This window comes from Schistocerca cancellata, chromosome 4, assembly GCF_023864275.1.
Source record: "Schistocerca cancellata isolate TAMUIC-IGC-003103 chromosome 4, iqSchCanc2.1, whole genome shotgun sequence".
NCBI classification, from domain to species: domain Eukaryota; kingdom Metazoa; phylum Arthropoda; class Insecta; order Orthoptera; family Acrididae; genus Schistocerca; species Schistocerca cancellata.
In genome coordinates, this window is record NC_064629.1 from 235,636,283 (window position 1) to 235,656,652 (window position 20,370).

General features: G+C 36.9%; 1 protein-coding gene across 2 annotated transcripts in view; it reads right to left on the reverse strand.

Annotated features, from left to right (window-relative positions):
- Positions 1-20,370, reverse strand: part of LOC126184544 (1-phosphatidylinositol 4,5-bisphosphate phosphodiesterase eta-2-like) — a 475,410-nt gene that overhangs the window by 7,666 nt on the left and 447,374 nt on the right. For both annotated transcript variants that reach the window (XM_049926959.1, XM_049926958.1), the window contains exons 13-15: positions 18,524-18,668; positions 2,186-2,346; positions 1,928-2,077 (exon numbers count right to left, since the gene is read on the reverse strand). In XM_049926959.1, coding sequence (XP_049782916.1) covers positions 1,928-2,077; positions 2,186-2,346; positions 18,524-18,668 — 456 coding nt within the window. The remainder of the gene's footprint in view (positions 1-1,927; positions 2,078-2,185; positions 2,347-18,523; positions 18,669-20,370) is intronic.

The window sequence follows — 20,370 nt, forward strand, 5'->3', positions numbered from 1 at the left end:
AGCTCAGGTGTAAAACCAGTCCTAAGCAAAGAAGAGAAAGCAGGAACATGGAAGAAGTATCTACAGGGTCTGTACAAGAGAGATGTACTTGAGGGCAATATTATGGAAATGGAAGAGAATGTAGGGGAAGATGAGAAGGGAGATATGATAGAGATTGGATATATGATACTGTACGAAGAATTTGACAAAGCACTGAAAGACGTAAGTTGAAACAAGTCCCAGGGAATAGACAACATTCTGTTAGAGCTACTGATAGCCTTGGGAGAACCAGCCCTGACAAAACTCTTCCATCTGGTGAGCAAGATGTATGAGACAGGTGGAACCCCTCAGACTTCAAGAACAATATAATAATCCCAATTCCAAAGAAATCAGGTGCTGACATGTGTGAAAATTACCAAACTATCAATTTAATATGACACAGATGGAAAATATTAACATGAATCTTTCACAGAAGAATGGAAATCGAACCTTCGGTAAGATGTGTTTGGATTCCGGAGAAATGTAGGAGCACGCAAGGAAATACTGACCCTATGACTTCTCATAGAAGATAGGTTTAAAAAAAAGGCAAAGGTATGTTTGTAGCATTTGTAGACTTAGAGAAAGCTTTTGACAATGTTGATTGGAATACCCTCTTTCAAATTCTAAAAGTGGCAGAGGTAAAATACATGGAGCAAGAGGCTATTTATAGCTTGTATTGAAACCAAATGGCACTTATAAGGGTCGAGGGCATGAAAGAGAAGCAGTGGTTGAGAAGGGAGTGAGACAGGGTTGTAGCTTATCCTCGATGTTATTAAATCTACATACTGAGCAAGCAGTAAAGAAGACAAAAGAAAAATTTGGAGTAGGAATTAAAGCCAAGGGAGAAAAAAATAAAAACTTCGAGGATTGCCAGTGACATTGTAATTCTGTCAGAGACAGCAAAGGACTTGGAAGAGCAGTTGAACAGAATTAACAGTATCTTGAAAAGAGGATATAAAATTAACATCAACAAAAGAAAACTGAGAATAATGGAATGTAGTCGAATTAAATCAGGTGATGTTGAGGGAATTAGATTAGGAAATGAGACACTTAAAGTAGTAGATGAGTTTTGCTATTTGGGCAGCAAAATAACTGATGATGCTCGAAGTAGGGAGGATACAAAATGTAGACTGTCAATGGCAAGAATAGCATTTCTGAGGAAGAGAAATTTGCTAAAATCAAGTACAGATTTAAGTGTCAGGAAGTCTTTTCTGAAAGTATTTATATGGAGTGTAGCCCTCTATGGAAGTGAAACATGGATGATAAACAGTTTAGATAAGAAGAGAAAAGAAGCTTTTGAAATGTGGTGCTACAGAAGAATGCTGAAGATTAGATGGGTAGATCATGTAACTAATGAGGAGGCAACGAGTAGAATTGGGGAGAAGAGAAACTTCTAGTACAACCTGACTAAAAGAAGGGATTGGTTGGTAGGACACATTCTGAATCAATAAGGGATCATCAATTTAGTACTGGAGGGAAGCACGGGGGGTAAAAATTGTAGAGGGAGACCAAGAGATGAATACAGTAAGCAGATTCAGAGGGATGTAGGTTACTGTAGTTGCTCGGAGATTAAAAGGCTTGTACAGGATAGCATAGCATGGAGAGCTGCAGCAAACCACTCTTTGGACTGAAGACCTCAACAACAACACATCCTGTTTTACCAAAACTATCTAAATAACTTGAGGCAAAATTTGTGTTTAGTATTTATTAAAATTTACTTCATTTGAATGTTTGAGAATTTTTTAAAAGAATTTGTAATATATTAATTGTTGGTTTCAAGAAATAAAAATGAGAATTATTTGAAGAACTAGAATGTATTTTGAAAAAAACCAGAGATTACTCTCCCTGCTATCTAGTACACCAATGTTACACAATTATAAAGCTGTAATATTTGAATGGAGTTCCCTACCTTCCGTTACGCTGTTAAACGGGAGTGCATAACTTCCAAGAAATGCATCTTTTCCTGTACTATTCATATCCTTCACAATGAACTGCACCATAGCAAGCTCAGGCATTCTTACCACAAAATACATTCTACAGTCCCACCTTGGATTGAAACCTATGAACAAAATGTCTTTATATAGGCACAGACTACAAAATATGAGACATATTCAGATATACATTCCAGTCTGATGTTTTTCTGCCAATAAAAAATTAATAGGCATACCATTGTCTCTTACAGGATCTGTTTTTTGTTTCTGAATATCAAGAGGATGTCCCAGTATTTTTACTTTGACATAGGGATCAACTATTTCTCCTTCTGAGTCTTGGCCAGGCTTAGGAATGTGCTGCCCACTTATGACAGTCAGTGTGAGGTATTTGGGTTTGCTGAAAAAGATTAGAAATATGTTAAGAAAGCACAAAATTAACTAATTACTATGATCTCAAAATGTATGTGATGAAAACAAGCAGTTTTGTATGTATGCATATTTATGAATTTCTCTGATAAGTACACCACTATCATTAACGAATTTGATTGTGAAACAGAACATATCTTTATGCATCATACTTTGACTTTTTACAGTTATAACTATGAAAGTGAAGTAAGTGGACAAACATGTGCAGTAAAGGAAAGTGTTTGAAATATGTTAGAGCACAAGAAAGAATTTGTAACTACTTGTGGTTTTGATGTTCTTATTAGTTTAAAATTCTTGTTTTATTTATTATGATACATATTCCACAAGTCCATTATTGTGTGATTGTGTGTGGGTGTGGAATGAGTCAAAACATTTAATTCATTATTATATTCATGTCATCAACAATATAATGCAGCAGTTAAAAATGTAAATTAACACTAAAAAAATGCTGATCAATGATTATGCACAGAGATTAAAATACAAATTTCATATATTTCCTAAACATATAATTGGATTTATAATGTACAAAGACCATTTTCATGACTTACAGAACAAAAGCAATGTGATTAATAAGGTATAATTAAAACAGTTAGAGATATTACAATGGGAAAACACAGAAAAATATGGGATATTGTCTTATGTGTCTCTGTTATACAATTCATCCACAGAATAGAAATTTTTTCCAGCAAAAACCTCTTCAGCTTTTTTTTAATAATCAATTATGACCTTGTAAGGACTTAATATCACTTGGAAGTGAGCTGAAGATTTTTGTGCTCGTATGTTTTGCACATTTTTGCACCAGAGTCAAACTTTTCTGGTTGCAGTGTACATCACATTTGCTTCTCATGTTGTGATGGTGATGTGACTCTTTCATTTTAGAGTGAGAAGAATTGTGAAACATGAATGTCATGATCAAAAAGAGATCTTGTGAGGTGGTGGCTAGTATCCCAACTTCCTTGAAGAGATTACAACATGAGGTGCTTGGAGACAATCCAAACACTACTCACTCAAATGCTTTCACAATGCAAAGATTTGTTAATAAAATGGAAGTAGCCAATTATGGAGATTATCCTGATGCCGGATGTTGCTGAGCTTTTCGAGGTTTAGAGGATGAGGCATTCCCTGTTAAGCTTGTTATCTATGAGGGCAGATCAAATATAAATGGGATTTTATTTTTTATTTAAATTCATTTATTGAAAAACTCAAGTCAATTATAATTTATTTTTCCACATAGTGTCCCACTTTGGAAATGCATTTGTCCCAGTGTATGGGCAGCTTTTTGGTGCCCTCATCATAAATATAACTGGGCCATTTCACCAGCCAGTTGCACACGAAATCTTCCACATTCTCATCATCTTCAAATGGTCACCCTCCTAGAGCTCCTTTAAGCACTCCAAATAAATGGAAATTGCAAAGTCCAGGCAATAAGGAGGATGATCAAGTGTAATCCTGTGCATTTCCTGAAGCTTGGAGACAGTTAGAGCTGCAGTATGGGGTCGTGCGTTGTTCTGGAGAAGGATGACCTGTCGAATCGATTGGTCTCGTCTTTTTCGGTGATACTCAACTCTCGCCTTGTTCAACAGTTTGCAGCAGTAAGCAGCATTGATTATGCATTGCTCATGCAAAAAATCAATCAGCAAAGTGCCTTACTGGTCAAAAGAATGGTTGAAAGAACTTTGCCAGATAACAGTTGAGCTTTGGCTTTCACTGGTGCTGTCTCCCTTTTTCTCCGCCACCCCTTACTGGCTTGTTTGGATTCTGGAGTGTAGTGGTGAACCCATGTTTTGTTGAAGGTTACAATCCATCTCAAAAATGCACCTTCTTCTGCAAACTTTGCTGTAAGCCTCTGACAGACCTCCAAACGTCTCAACCGCAGATTTTTGGTCAAAAATTTAGGAACCCATCTGAAACTCACTTTGCAGTGCTGCAGTTCATTCGTGATGATTGCTTGACAGCTTCCATAACTGATTCCAACTTTTGTGCTATTTCTGATACTCTCACTCATTGATTGTTGTCAATAATGTCTTTAACCACACGAATGTTTTTGTCTGTAATGCTGGTCCGAGAACAGCGATTGTGATACTGATTTTTGACATGTTCTTGTCCTTCCTTGAACTCTTTATGCCAGGCAAACACACATGTCCTTGATAATGTTTTACCACTGAACTGTGCAGTCAATCTGTGGCAAATTTCTGCCACTGTAACTTCTTCACAAGCAAGAAATTTGATAATTAGGCATTGCGCAATGGAAGGGTGCACCTGTTGCTCGTTACTGATGTTACTGACGAAATGGTGGCAAATATCTAACAGCATGCTGTCCTCACTTCTAACGGTCCTGCCTAAGCATAGCAGAAGCGCAGGGCCAGTCCTACCAACTATTGATCTTTGGGAACAAAAATGCCATTTATATTTAATCCCTCCTCGCATATAGAGACCTAAGAATTTTCAGCAGTACACCCTCAGTATTTGATGGCTCTCATGTGTGATAATAGCCTCCTGTGCACCTTTTTGATCAAAATGCAACTGAGTGTAACTGGTTTTGCTGAAGATTATTACCACAGAGTTTGCTGTGAACCATTTCAGGATGTCTGTAAGTAATTGGCTGATATTAAACTCTTAAGTCAGTGGATGTTTTATTGTATATCAACATGGTTGTGTCATCCGCAAAATTATGAATTTTCTTGCTTTGTAGGGGGGCAGAGATAGGTCACCGACGTATATAAGAAATAGTAGGGGCCAAGGTCAGAATGTTGTGGCACTCTATAATGTATCATTCCATAGTCGTAATCTATCTCTCCTATCTGCATGTTGTTTCCATTTAACACTACTTTCTGTTGTCTGTCCTGTAGACAGGGCCGGCCGTGGTGGCCGTGCGGTTCTAGGAGCTGCAGTCCGGAACCGTGGGACTGCTACGGTCGCAGGTTTGAATCCTGCCTCGGGCATGGATGTGAGTGATGTCCTTAGGTTAGTTAGGTTTAAGTAGTTCTAAGTTCTAGGGGACTGATGACCATAGCTGTTAAGTCCCATAGTGCTCAGAGCCCCCTGTAGACAGGACTTTAGCCAGTTACCTAATTGTCCTCTGATGCCATAGTGGCATGCTTCCTGTACAAGTATTATATGATTGACACAGTCAGGAACCTTAAGAAAGATCATGAAATGTATCACTTCTGAAGCCAAATTGGTTTTTCCTGTTTGCTTGAAAAATTGTTGACACCTCTTGAGATTTTGCTTTTTAAGGAAGTGATCATTTACCTTACTTCTTGTACTGTTACAGGGACTATACCTGTCTGTACTATAGAATTGGGGAAATCTTCTTTCACAGTTTTAATGGTCTTTTCTAAAGAGCCATGACGTTATTTTTTCTTGGCAAACTCACTTAAAAATGCTAATTAAGGATTTTTGCTTGTCTCTTAATAGTGTACTTATTTACCTTCAGCGTTTAGAACAATGTTTTCAGTCCTAGAGGGACATACTGCACAAGTCTTACTCCTTATCACCTCCCATATTGTGTTCATTTGTGTTATTAGATTTATTAGTTTTGAAGCTTAAATCCAAACTTTTAGACTTCTCAATAACTTTACTTAGTATTTTACAATATTTTATAGTGATTTTACTGTATGGTGTTGTCTAAATTTTTTTATGTGATGTACAGCTCTCATTTTCTTTTGCAAGAAGTCTTTGTACTGGTGGTGATCCATGGCTGATTGATGGATTCTTCAGTTTGGACCTTATATATCCTTTTTGGAAGGTACTTTTAGATATTAGTGAGACTCCATTACTTAAGAAAATGTACTTCGAATTAGCATTGTCTGCATTATACATAGGCCTCCAGTTTATGTCTTCTACACATGATTGGAAAGTTTGGATAATTTCATCATCAGTTGTCCTTGTTACTTCCCAATGGAGACCACTTTCATTCTCATTACCACTTGTACTGTTAATAGAGAATTGTTGTCTATCTTGGTCAGAGACATGATTCAACACTTGCCTAGCAGTTACAGCACAATGTGCTTGTACATAGAGTTATTCCAGTGTGGAAACTGACTATAGAAGCAAGATTGTATGTGGACATTAAATTTTCTGGTTAACAACAATTCTATGGCAGGCACTTAGAAATGCCATTCTAAACAAAAGTTTTGTACATTAATTGCACTATTTGTGACATTTTTTTAACACAAATAGCAACACAACCTCTTTCTTCATACTTTACACAGAGTTAACATACCAAGTTATAGTTATTTATCACAAGTTTTTCTATGCCAGAAGTACCACGATGATCACTAAAACACAGAATATGGTCACAATCTTTACTTTCTTGCTCATGGACATTGACTGTAACATCACTGATCTTACTGCAGATGACTCAATTATTTTGGTGGCAAAGTTCCAGTTTTTTATTTACAGAAGTAATTACATGGTTTTCTGTAAAAGCACAACTTAGTTGAAGGTCTGGGAAAGGTATTTTTTGCTACCCATTTTTGCAATATGATCTGTTCCCATACACTGAAGGACTGTCTGTCCATAAGCAGCTTTATCAGGTTTTTCACCAGCCAGATGTCTAATGTGGTCTGTCTATGTTCACTGCCTTTCCTATGATTTTCTTGCAATGTGGTGCACTCTTTGTTCAAACATGACTGTCTTGAGTTCACATTGGTGCTAAAATTTTTCATGACATTACAAACTGAGGTCACTAAATGGATTTTTCCATGCCAGTTAAGGTGAAGTTAATGAATTGTGTAAAGATCTCTACTGGTACTAAATTTGTGTATTTCAAGGCTATGAGTAATCACTTATGACAGTTTTCCAATATTTCCATAATAATACCGTCTATACAACAGTGAAAAGTCCTGTGGAGTACTAACAGTGGAAAAGTCATCACTAAGTTTCTGGAAGTGTCAGTTCACACACACACACACACACACACACACACACACACACAGAGAGAGAGAGAGAGAGAGAGAGAGAGAGAGAGAGAGAGAGAGAGACAGAGGAGCTTCATTACAGCAGCTCATTATGAGGTAGCAAATAGAATAGTTAACCTTACAAGAAAAACACCATGCAGCAACAAGGATAAGACTATGAAAGTAAAGAAAGAACTGAGAACCAAGCTCCGACAATCCACACCCAACAACAATTTCTCAAAAACCTTTACCATCCTAGAGATCACAGTAGCACTGAAAGAAATGAAAATGGGTAAAGCGGCTGGTTTAGATGAGGTCTACCCTGAGTTCTTACGGCACCTAGGACCTCGAGATCTATTGTGGCTAACTCAGTTTTACAATGACATCCAACAATCAGAAACACTACCACCACTATCTAAACAAACCAAGATCGTCGCCATTCTTAAGCCTGGCAAAGATGGAAAGCTCCCAGAGGACTATAGACCTATAGCTCTTCTAAGTGTATGCTACAAACTATTGGAGAGACTTATTCTCAACAGAATAAAACCCATTGCTGAGAATTTCATTCCTATTGAACAAGCTGGATTTAGACCCGGTCGGAGCTGCTGTGATCAAGTATTATCTCTTACCACACATATTGAGAGTGGATTTCAAAGGAAGAAAAAGACAGTCGCCGTGTTCATAGATCTATCGTCAGCATATGACACAGTGTGGAGGGAGGCAATGATTCTTAAACTCCAACGCATTATTCCTTGCAAGAAAACTGCTACCCTAATCAATAATATGCTTTCAAATAGATTTTTTGAAGTACACCTAGATGGAGAGATAAGCAAGAAATATAGGTTAAATGATGGCCTGCCCCAAGGATCCATGCTAGCTCCATTACTTTTTAATATATATACATCAGACCTACCAGAGACATCTTCTAAGAAGTTTATCTATGCAGACGATATTGCTCTCACATATCAACATCAAGACTTCCACAATTCCGAAAGAATCATTGAGGAAGACCTTATCAAAATGGATGAATATTTCGGAACATGGAGGCTCAGGCCTAATACTTCTAAAACCCAAGTCTCCTGTTTCCACCTCATCAACAGACAGGCAAACTATGCAACCCACGTAGAGTTCAGAGGCCAGCTGCTTAACTACAATCCCCTCCTAAAGTATCTGGGAATTACATTGGACCAATCTCTGACATACAAGGAGCATTTATACAAATGCGCAGCAAAAATCAAAACCAGAAATAATGTCCTACACAAACTCACTGGACGTAGCTGGGGAGCAAGCGTCACAGTTCTCAGAACATCTGCTCTTGCACTAGTATATTCGGTGGCTGAATACTGCACTCCGGTCTGGCTAAACAGCACTCATACAGCAACAGTGGACACCCAGCTAAACGACACCATGAGGCTCATCTCAGGCACTATTAAACCAACGCCCCACCAATGGCTCCCGGTACTGGCTAACATAGCCCCACCTCATCTAAGGCGAAGATCTGCACTGAAAAGGGAATGGCAAAAGTGCGCTAACAACCATGACCTACCCTTACACGAAGACTGCAAGAATCCCAGCCACAGGCTCAAGTCCCGTAAACCATCATGGAGATTAGGGCAACAGCTGATCGAGGACAATTATGATATCGACGAAGCCTGGCGTCGGGAATGGGATATGTCTAACCCTGATCACCTTAACTTAGTCTCGGACCCAACCGTACGGCTTGAGAGCTTCGGTCTTCCCAGAAAATCTTGGACAACTTTAAATCATATCCGAACAGGCTATGGTAGATGTAATTACTGGAAGCACAAATGGGGACAGACTGACTCACCCAACTGCAATTGTGGGAATCCACAAACTCTACATCATATCGCAATGGACTGCCCTACGAGGAGATTCCCTGGCACAATGCAGGAGCTGCACCCCCTGGAGGGAGATGCTTCTGGCTGGCTGAGGGACTTGGACATACAACCATGAGTCTGGTCTACTCTTTTCCTTCTGAAAAACCTATTATTAGATACTATTACTATAATTTCTATGTATTTTTGTGTATTTTGTGTTTTACTTCCTTTTTTAGATCTAATAATTGTTTGTTGCCTGTAACATATTGACCATTCATTGTTTTTATACGTTATTTGTGTTATTACTTACTTACTGCTGTATTCTATTAGCCATATGAAATATAATAAAAATATATTATGCTGTAGCCAAAAATGTTTTTTTAGTCTTTTTCCTCTCAGGAAGGACACTGTTGAAAGCTTAACAACTATTTCAGTCTTGTTCGTGTGCTTGTCTATTGATCAATGTCTCAACTATGCAGTGAGTTGCTACCTTTACCCTTTCTGTTGTTGATGTTAACATCTGTGAAATTCATACATTTTTCACTGGTGACTGCCATTCCTCAACCCTGTTTCTTCATCACAGTGAAGGTGTTTCATCAGTTATTCAGTCCTTGGAGAACATACACAATATTTTGACATGAAAAATTATGTTTAAGTGCTGTTGAGTAATATCTTTTTCAATACTGACAAACAGTCACATATATTGTCTTGAATATACCCAGCATCAGGTTTTGGACAGAAGTAGGCATTTTGAAATGGCATATGTACCAAGAAATACTAATCATAAGAAAATTACAGCTTTGTGGCTACTTGCATACTGTGATCTGGTGAAGGTACAATTACAAAGCTTAATAAACTGATTTCATTTCTAAATGACAGTTTCTTGAACACAGTACGCTAAAATTGTTTTTCACTGCTGCACTCAGTGACTGCTAGGACTTGCATCAAAATGCAATTGAGTAATACAATAATACAAGTTTTGTTGGGAAGGTAGGGCAATGGAAAATGGAAATGAGCATTTGGTGTCATTGGCCAGGAGGCCCCTTATGGGGCAGGTCCGGCCACCTTGGTGCAGGTCTTATTACATTCGACACCACATTGGGCGACCTGCATGCCAGATGGGGATGAAATGATAATGAAGACAACACAACACCCAGTCCCTAAGTGGAGAAAATCTTTGACCCAGCTGGGAATCAAAACCGGGCCCCTTAGGATGGCTGTCCATCATGCTGACCATTCAGCTATCGGGGCGGACAGGTAGGGTAACGCAGATGTGTATAATGTTGGTGCAAGTATACAGAACAGAAGCTGTGAGAAGACAATATGTTTATGAATGTTTCAAATGTTTTAGGATGGAAAGGAAACAGTTGATGATGGTGTGCCACATTTGGGCTCAACACTATTGCTAAGCGTTATGACAGACAGGAAGCAAATGTAATGGGTACTTGTACAGGATCAAATATTGTCTCTGATAGTGATGTCAGAGGAACTGAGGATTAGCAATAATAGTATTGACACCAACTTTCACCAATGTTTTCATAAGCTGAAGTTACATCCCTGATTTGCACTGTGCCAATTGACTGGTGAAGAGTAGGCAACGTGAATGTATGGGGTTACAAATAAGACTCAGTAGAAATAACTGGAAAGTGGAGATCTCAATACAGATTTCATCTCAAATAGTTCTGATCCTATGTCCAGACTTGATTTAACCACCACAGGAACATTCCCAATGAAATCAGAATGACATATTGCAACAGCAATTGATATTGTGTTTCTAAATGGAACTGTAATTAATGAAATACTTGTGAACAACATAATAAATTGTTTATCTGACCATGATGGTCAAATGACATCAATAAAGTTTCCCCATAATTTAAGTTTAATGAAGAAAAAAAAAGGAAAATTTCACAGAATTGTAAATGATGACTCAGTTACATTATTCAGAGAGAATTTAAGGTGTGAAGAATGGGAAGAAGTATACCAGGGAAACACAGTAGATAAGAAATTTCATTCTGTCCTAAACAGATTTTTACATTAAGAAAATAATTTTCCTTTATGACAGGTGAGAGACATTTATAGTTGAAGTCAAGAAAGAAGATGCTTAACAAGTGGAATCAAAACCATGTACTGTGCACAAAAAATTCAAAATCCCACGAACAAAGTAAGGTCAACTTGGAACATTCTTAGGCATGAAATGAATAAACTTCTCAGGAGAAATGATATTGTATTCTCAGATGAAGGTAGCAACAAGACAGTAAGTTCAAAACATTGGCTACTAAATTCAGTGAATTCTTCCTAACAAAGGCTGAAAACATGGAGACAAAAATGGCCCATCAAATGGATGATAAACTGAAGTGACAACAGCATGTGGAAAATTTAAGCAGAAGCTCAGTTCTACATGCTTTGCACTTAGAAATCTCTGTCACTGTGTTGACCTGCAGACAGGGTTGTTAGCATCTTTTGCATACTTTCACTCCATTCTGCTCTATGTCATAATATTGTGGGAAGTTGCATCTAATATGAACAAAGTATTTATTCTAAAGAAATATGCTATAAGACTATTGTGTAAAGTTGATAACCAAACATCTTGCAGAAACCTCTCCAAGGAGCTAGGAATTCTTATGCTTACATTCCAATTTATCAATTCCCTAATGGTATTTTTGGTTAATAATAAGAGTGAAGTGAGGATGGACACAACAGTTCACAAACACAACACTAGAAGTAGAAATAATCCATATAGAAAAACGTGTGGTAAGACTGCTTCTTCAACAACACAGATATTATTAAACACAAATTATGTACAAACAAATCACAGAAAGTAATAGTTCCTGCTCTTCTGGGAATACGCAAAACAAAGGATTTCTTGAGGTGGGAATCTCTTGGAAGATAGAGTACTCTGGAAGTTTGTTAAATGACTCTCACATTTTGCAGGTGAACACTGTTTATAGGTTTGACTGTGAAGCACTGGAATACAAACCATCCTTTCAGTGCACCTGTATGCCATCAATTCATTCTCTGTAAACACAACAGTCAGTTGAATAGTGAGTGAAGACAGTTCGACTTTAGTCGAACAGGCAAATCTGTGTGCTAGCCAAATGTCATCAGTAAGTATCAACAAAGTTCAATACACAGTCCAGGAGAAAAGTACATAGTGGCGAGTCACCATCAATAAGGTACACCAGAGGGCTTGCTGTTAACATTGGTTGGTTGACATGTGAGGCCATGGTGGTCTGTGGCAACCCTTAAATCTATCTTGAGTGTTTGGCCATATAACCTGGTGCCAGAAGATGTGTTCTTCCACACTGCTTCTAACAACTTCACTGGACATAAGTATAAGTACATTCAGTGATTCATCAATACATCCAGTGGGTCTACAGGATGATGCACCCCTCTCAAGAGTTTAGAATGGAAGTTTATATTCTGGTGCAAAGGAATTCAAAATCCCAAAATATTCAAAAATAAAGTAAAATAATACTTCATTGGGGACTCCTTCTACAATTTATCACAACAGTATAACCCATATGAAAGTGTAACAGCAATGCTTGGAGAACTTAGAAATGAGAGTTATCAGAAGAAAGATGGCACAGTTCTCATGAAACACTGTCACATAAATTTGGAGAACCTGTATTTCAAGAAGGCTGTGTGAACATTCTGCTGCCACCACCATATGAATCATGAGAATAAGATAAAATAGATTAACACACATACAGAGGCATATAGATAGTTGTTTTTCCTTTCCTCAGTATGTGAATGGTACATGACAGAAAACTGCTAATATTGGTATGAATTACCCTTTGTCATGCATTGTGAAGGCGGTCATGGTATATATAAGCAATTTAAACAGACAGCAAGTGTGCCTGCCTGATATAAGTGGTAACACCATTACATCAGAGAGGTTTCAGATTCTGAGGTACTCCACTCCACCAATTCCAAATGCAATATTTCACAAGAATAATGCCTATCCACATTGGGTTAAGAATGTGGAAGATATCTTAGTAGAACAACAGGCATCATTGCTTCCCTTGCTCAATGAAAATGGTCTGGGATGAATTTGGTTAGCACCATATTTGTCATAGTCTTCCAATAACCATGACCCCTTTGGCTTTATACCATGAACTATATGGTAAGGTGGGGTAAATCCGAGCGGACGGGTAAACCCAATGACCCTCTATTTGTGAGAAATGGCAAAGTGGAGTGAATTTGCATTAGTATTACCATATAGAGCCTTCAAAATAATTTATTTATTTTATTTATTTATTTATTTATTCATCTGTGGAACAATAAATATTGTATGGATGTCGTCAGTTTACAACACATGAGCACACATTTACATTTACAATGAAACAGGTTTCTCATATTTTGTGTATTTTTTATAACTAGTCATACACACATTTAAATTACATAATATTTTGGTGATAATGTCGTATGTTGCTAATAATCTACATCTATGTTAAATATTCTTTTACAGTATAACAACTTTTACTTACTAAAAAGGTTTTAAGCTTTTGTCTGAAAGTGAGGGGCTCATTTATTTCTTTAATTTCTTGTGGTAATTTGTTATACAGCTTTATCCCATTATAAAATATACTTTTTTGCGTCTTTGCCTTGTTCTTTCTATCTAGATGGAGGTGGTGACGAGCTCTTGTTTCATGGTCATGTATTAGGCTGTTTGTATTGTACATGTTGAGATTTTTCTTAATGAACATTATGTTCTGAAAGATATACTCACAAGAAACAGTTAGAATTCCTAGCTTTCTAAATAATTCTAGACAGTGGGCCCTGTTGTTGCTGTTTGTTATTATCCTTATGGCTCTTTTTTGTACTTTGAACACAGTTTGTATGTCACTGACACTTGTTCCCCAAAACATGATCCCATAGCTGAGGACTGAGTGTAGATATCCGTAATATGTTATTTTAAGACAGGTATTATTGCATACCAGTGCAAGGATTCTAAGAGCATAGCATGCTGTGGATAATTTCTTTGCCAAAATGTTGACATGGTTTGTCCATTTCAGTTGGCTGTCTACATTCGTCCCTAAGAATTTGGTACTTGTTACACATTCTAATTCATTATTATTAACTTTTATTCTAGTGGCATTGTGTTTTTTGTTCAATTGGAAGTTAATATAGTTAGTTTTCTTTACATTTAGTGTTACTTTATTTTTTAATGACCAGTTGTAGACGTCATTGAGAGCCTCGTTTGCTCTTTCTGACAGTTGTGTTGGATTTTCAGCTGTTATTACTATGTTGCTGTCATCAGCAAAAAGTATTTTTTCTCCATGTCTGATACTTTGTGGGAAGTCGTTAATGTATATAAGAAACAATATTGGGCCTAATACACTTCCCTGTGGGACACCTATAATCACATTTTCTGGGTCAGACAGGTGTTTTATAAGGGAATTGTTTGAAACTTGTGATATCTCAACTCGTTGAACTCTGTTTTCCAAGTATGATTTGAACCACTTCTTTGTCACACCTCTTATTCCTATTTGCCCTAATTTATGAAGTAAGATTTTGTGGTCAACTGTATCAAAGGCCTTCGACAAGTCTAAAAAGATACCACTTACATTTTCACCTTTGTCCAGTGCTTCTAAAATCGCTTTAGTGAACTGTGCTACAGCAGATTGTGTGCCTTTTCTGGGCCTAAAACCAAATTGGTCATTGGAAAGAAGATTATATTTATTCAGGTAATTTAGCAGTCTCTTTTTGACTAGTATTTCTATTATTTTAGAAATGATAGACAGTATAGAGATCGGCCTGTAGTTCTCTGCATTTTCCACATCTCCGTTTTTAAGAATAGGTATAACTTTTGCTTGTTTTAGGTACTCCAGAAAGTATCCAGATTTGAAAGATTCATTAATTATGTCTGTTAATGGGCCCTTTATGGAGTCTATACAATCTTTAATTACACAGACAGGGATTTCATCAAGTCCTACTGAAGTTTTATTTTTTAGTTGGTGTACTACTAGTGCCACTTCCCTTTCTGTAGTTGGCAAGAGCACCATTGAGTTTGTTGGCTGGTTCTGAGTAGGTAAATCATACATATCTGGAAATTTCTGCTGTAATTTTTTTTTGCAATACTACTGAAATATGAGTTTACAAAATCAGATAATTTTTTTAGGGTTACCTACTGGTACAGCTTTGTTTTTAATGTGTGAATTGAGGTCCTTTTTAGCAGAGTTAGATGTTTCCTGTTTGACAATGTTCCAGGCTGCTTTGCTCTTGTTTTCAGCTTCAAGTAATATTTTGTTGTTTGAAAGTTTTTTTGTGGCTAGCAACACCTTTCTGTATATTTTCCTGTACTTTTTGTAGAATTGCAGAACTTCTGGGTTAGATTGATTATTTTTTATGGAGTTGAGATATCTAAGAGTTTCTGAGGATTTTTTGATACCTGTAGTCACCCATTGATTTCTCTTTGTAGTTTTAATTTGATAAAGAGTTTTGGGAAACATCTCTTCAAATCTGAGTTAAAAAATTGACATGAACTTGATAAATTTCTGATTTGCATTGGTTTCTGCATAGACTTCCCTCCAATCTTCATATTCTAGCTGGGATTTAAACTGATACAGGGCTGATTTGGAAAACATTCTTTTGTATGTACAAAGTTTAGGAGGAGTTTCTACATGAATGTTAGTTTTTAAGATCTGGCAGAGGTGGTCTGATAGGCCCAGGTTTTGGACAACAATATGACATTTTTTACTATCAATATCTGTAGCTACATGATCTATAGATGAGGAGGATTCTTTCGTTATTCTAGTTGGACAATTAACAAGGGAGGATATTCCATAACAACTTAGAATATTCATATATATGTTGCTAGCCTTATCAGGCTTCATCATATTAATGTTTAAGTCACCACAGATAATTACATTTGTTTTTGGTCCAGAAACCTTGTCTAAGCTTTGATTCAGTTTTGAGAAGAATATATCAATGTCTCCACTGGGAGAGCGGTACACACAAAATATGACTAATTTTTTTGCTATGCCAGGTCCTATTATTTCAACAGCAGAAAGTTTGAAATGCTTGTCCTCACCTAGATCTAAAAGATCATATCTAACTTTAAATGACATACCTTTTTTTTACATGGATACATGAACCTCTATCATTCATTGAGATTCTGCTATAGTAACATGCAAGGTCAAATGAGGCTAATGCAATATGTTCAATTTCCTTCCCTTTGCACCAGTGTTCTGTGATACACAAAATTTGGCTATCAAAATTTTCCAATTCTACTTATAGCTGTTATGCTTTGTTCTTTATGGCTTGAATGTTTTGGTGAAACACTGTTAGGCATTTGTTTTCACTTATCTTGGTGGTGCCTTTCCCTTTAGACCTGATGCTAAAAAAATCCTTTAAATGAGCTGGTGGCATGGTTATTCTTCTGTTGATGACAGTGGAGGTGAGTCTGTTGCCAGTTAGACTTGGAAGTTGGTGTATCTGAAGGTATCTGCCTTATGTTAGTCTTGTAACAGAGGCCGGGTACCAAAAATCCTTGTTGTAGATTCCTCTGCTTGCAAGCATTTATCTCTTTCCCTGTTATTTGTCCCAGCAAAAATCCTGGCTTCTCAAGGGTGGCTGCCTTCTTCTGGTATGATGACTGCTCCTATCACCACTGCTGCTGCTGTATTCTGTTGCAGTGAATGCCAGTGATTCTGGTTGCTTGGTTACTGATGTTGGAACTACTGCTTCTGATGTTGCTGTGACTGCTAATGATTCTGGTTGGTTGGTTTTTGATGCTGTAACTATTGCTTCTGTTGTTAGTTCTGCTGCTGCTAATGTTGGTTCAGTAGTAGGTTCCTCTGTTGCTACTGTTTTTTGGATGGTCCATTTGCATGCTTCTCCTGTTTTTGCTGGTGTTTCTGCTATTGGAGATTTATACCATCCCAGTTCAGTGGCTGTCACTTTGTAATTGGATTTAATTGCTTCCCTTATTAAGTTTCCTAACCTGGCCTTTCCATTTCTGTTAAGGTGAAGCCCATATTTTGTAAAACATTCTCTGTCAAGTGTGCTTGAGTGAATTAATTTCACATTGCTGAATAGCCTACAACTACTTTTAAGTTTCGCATTAATTCTGTGAATTTCCTTATTCACACATGACCATTCAGGTAAATCATGCCTGTGGGTAAAGTTCACCAGTAAAATGTTTGTATTTGACAGTACTATCAAAAGAGTCAAGAGCTGTTTATACATTTTCATAGCATTGTTTTCGTAAACGTCTTTAGCTCCTGCGCAGATTTCAACACTGTCCTGCTTGTCATAGTTATATTTTACGATGTTTTTCGTCACTTCTTTGAAACCAGCACCTGGTTTAACCATGCCTGTGACTGTCGTTGATTTACTATTTACTTGCAGTTCTTGAGAAATTTCTTTGGCGTGACTGTCTCCAAAGACGTCGACTAATGAAAATGTCACCTTGACAGCTTTGCCGCATTTGACATTTAGACACCCAAAAGACAACAAGTGTGTTTTAGATGATTTCAATTTAATTTTTGTGCAAATTGCATCACTAGATTTACCTTATTAAATGAAATGATTGCAAAACAAATGGTAAGTGATTTTTGTAGTGCATTTAGTGACCTATTCAGTGTATGTGTTGTTTTTGTTGGAAATGTCATGTAAATTGTTTCTATGTGTGTTAAATGAAACATGGCATGGTGGGGTAAATCAGACCAAATATTTTGTAACATTTATATGTAAGGAATTATTTATTTATATAAACAAACTGAATTTTTGTTTATTTTTAGGAAAAGGTATGAAATTAAAAACGAAAAATGACAAACCACAATCAAAACGATATTTGCCGAGGAGTTGCTGCAATGCAAATGGGAATGTCTTTACGAGCTGTCGCTCGTCGCTTTACATTCATTTAACTTTCAGTACATTTAGTACTCTAAACATTGTTACTTTTCTGAATACATTTTGTTCATTTATGTAAAAAAAGTAATTGCTTATCATTATTTCCCAAAAAAACTGTTCATTTAGAACTATTTTGTGTAAAATCAGCAAAACAAATAGGGGGTTGGATTTACCCCACCATTTCTGCAAATGGCAAAAATGGACGTTTCTTAAAATACAGATATCTCAAAAACTATTGATGGTATAAAAAAAATATTTTGCGAACAGCTGCTCCTTTATATTACCTATAATTTAACATATATAACATTAAGATCCGACCTCAGATAAGGATTTTATAGCCACAAGAAATTACTAGGCCAGATTTACCCCACCTTACCCTATGGTGGCTTCACATATCCTGAATTCTCAGAGTAAAAGATCATGTACAGTTCAGTAATTATAATCATCTGTTTATTGTCATGTGCCTAACTTATGTTATAAAATATGTTTCAGTCACATGTATCCTTCTCTATGCAGCAGTTTTCACAAATTTTACTGTATCTGTGACACTCACCTTCCACTGTAAACCATTTCAGGATCATATCCAACATCCTTCCTGAGATACATAGGTTTCAGTACATATCCACAGGCACCATTCTGTCGGAATTTGGCTTCATTGTGAAACATTGGCTTTCCCGCACTCTGATAGTTAAGGGCAACTGCAAAAAGCAAAAATCTAAAACCAGTGAAGTTAATCGCCTGTAGGAGACATCATTGGCAATTTTTGTGCAACTTTTGAAATCATATCAAGATCCAACTGATAATTTATGCAGAATTTTTAGATAGTACAGAAGAAGGCTGATATACTGCAGTCCAAAATACCACAGATTCAGATATAACATGGTATAAAGTATGTCATCCAAAATAAAATTCCATTTATGAATTATTTTTGCACTCTCAGTACATCTTACAAACTAAAAAAATCTTATTACACCCTGAATGTAGCCTTTCTGCAGTAAAATTTACTGTTGCAACCACCAAGTTCCCTAAGCAATAACCAAAATAGGTAGGCATAATTAAACTCAACCTTTGGTTTGTCTTATCAGCATATCAAGATTGTTGCTTGACAGAATGCATTGATTGTGAGAAACTCAACTTGCCCTTTTCTCACATGATATCCTGAAAATAATGGATAAAGGCCAACAGGTAGATTCCATATTCCCAAATTTCCAGAAAGTGTTTCACATGGTGTCCTATTGCAGACTGTTAATGAATGTGTGAGCATACAGAACATGTTCCCCGGAATTGTGAGTTACTTGAAGACTCCTTATGTAATAGAACCCAGTACATTGTCCTCAAAGGTGAGTGTTTGTCAGAGACAAGGATATTGTCAAGGATATTGTCAAGAGTTCCCCAGGGAAGTGTGATAGGAAATCACTTATTCTCTCTATACATAAATGATCTGACCAACAGGGTGCACAGCAATCTTTGTCTGTTTGACGATGATACTGTGGTGTGTGGGAAGGTGTCATCATTGAGTGACCGTAAGAGGATGCAAGATGAAATAGACAAACTTTATAGTTGGTGTGATGAATGGCAGCTTGCTCTAAATCTAGAAAAAAATAGTTTAATGCAGATGAGCAGGAAAAACAATTAACTAATGTTTGAATACAGCATTAGTAGTACACTGCTTGACACACTCACATCAATTAAATATCTAGGCATAACATTGCAAAGTGACATGAAATGGAATGAACGCATAACAATTGTAGTGAGAAAGGCAAATGGTCAACTTCAATTTATTGGGAGGATTTTTGGAAAGTGTGGTTCATCCCTAAAGACTCTAGTGTGCTTCATTTTTTAGTGTTTCTTTTTGATCTCCTCCGGGTCAGATTAAAGGAAGACATTGAAGCAGTTCAGAGGAGGCCACTTAATTTATTACTGGTAGGTTCAATCAATATGCGAGTATTATTGAGGTGCTTCATGAACTCAAATGGGAATCCCTGGAAGGAAAACAACATACTTTTTGTGAAATACTATTGAGGAAATTTAAAGAACCGGCATTTGAAGTTGACTGCAAAATGATTCTACTGTGGCCTGCATGTGTGCAGAGTGTGTGCAATAAAGCCATCTGATTGGTAGCTTAAACAACATGCACCTCCCTGTAGGTGAGCTGATGAGTGCAGATGGGGCAATGTTGGAACAGCCTGCTCTGTGGTATAAGTCCTTCTTCTACACTTACTGCAGTAAAATGTCTTATTCCATCAACATGGTTTTAAAAGATGATAAGTACTGTTAATATCATCATTGTATGACCACTTCTTAAATAATTTTAAAAATGTATAATTATTTTCTTTTTGGCAAGGCCTGCAGCATAGAATGCATCATAATATGACACTTTATTATGAATGATTCCAGGCA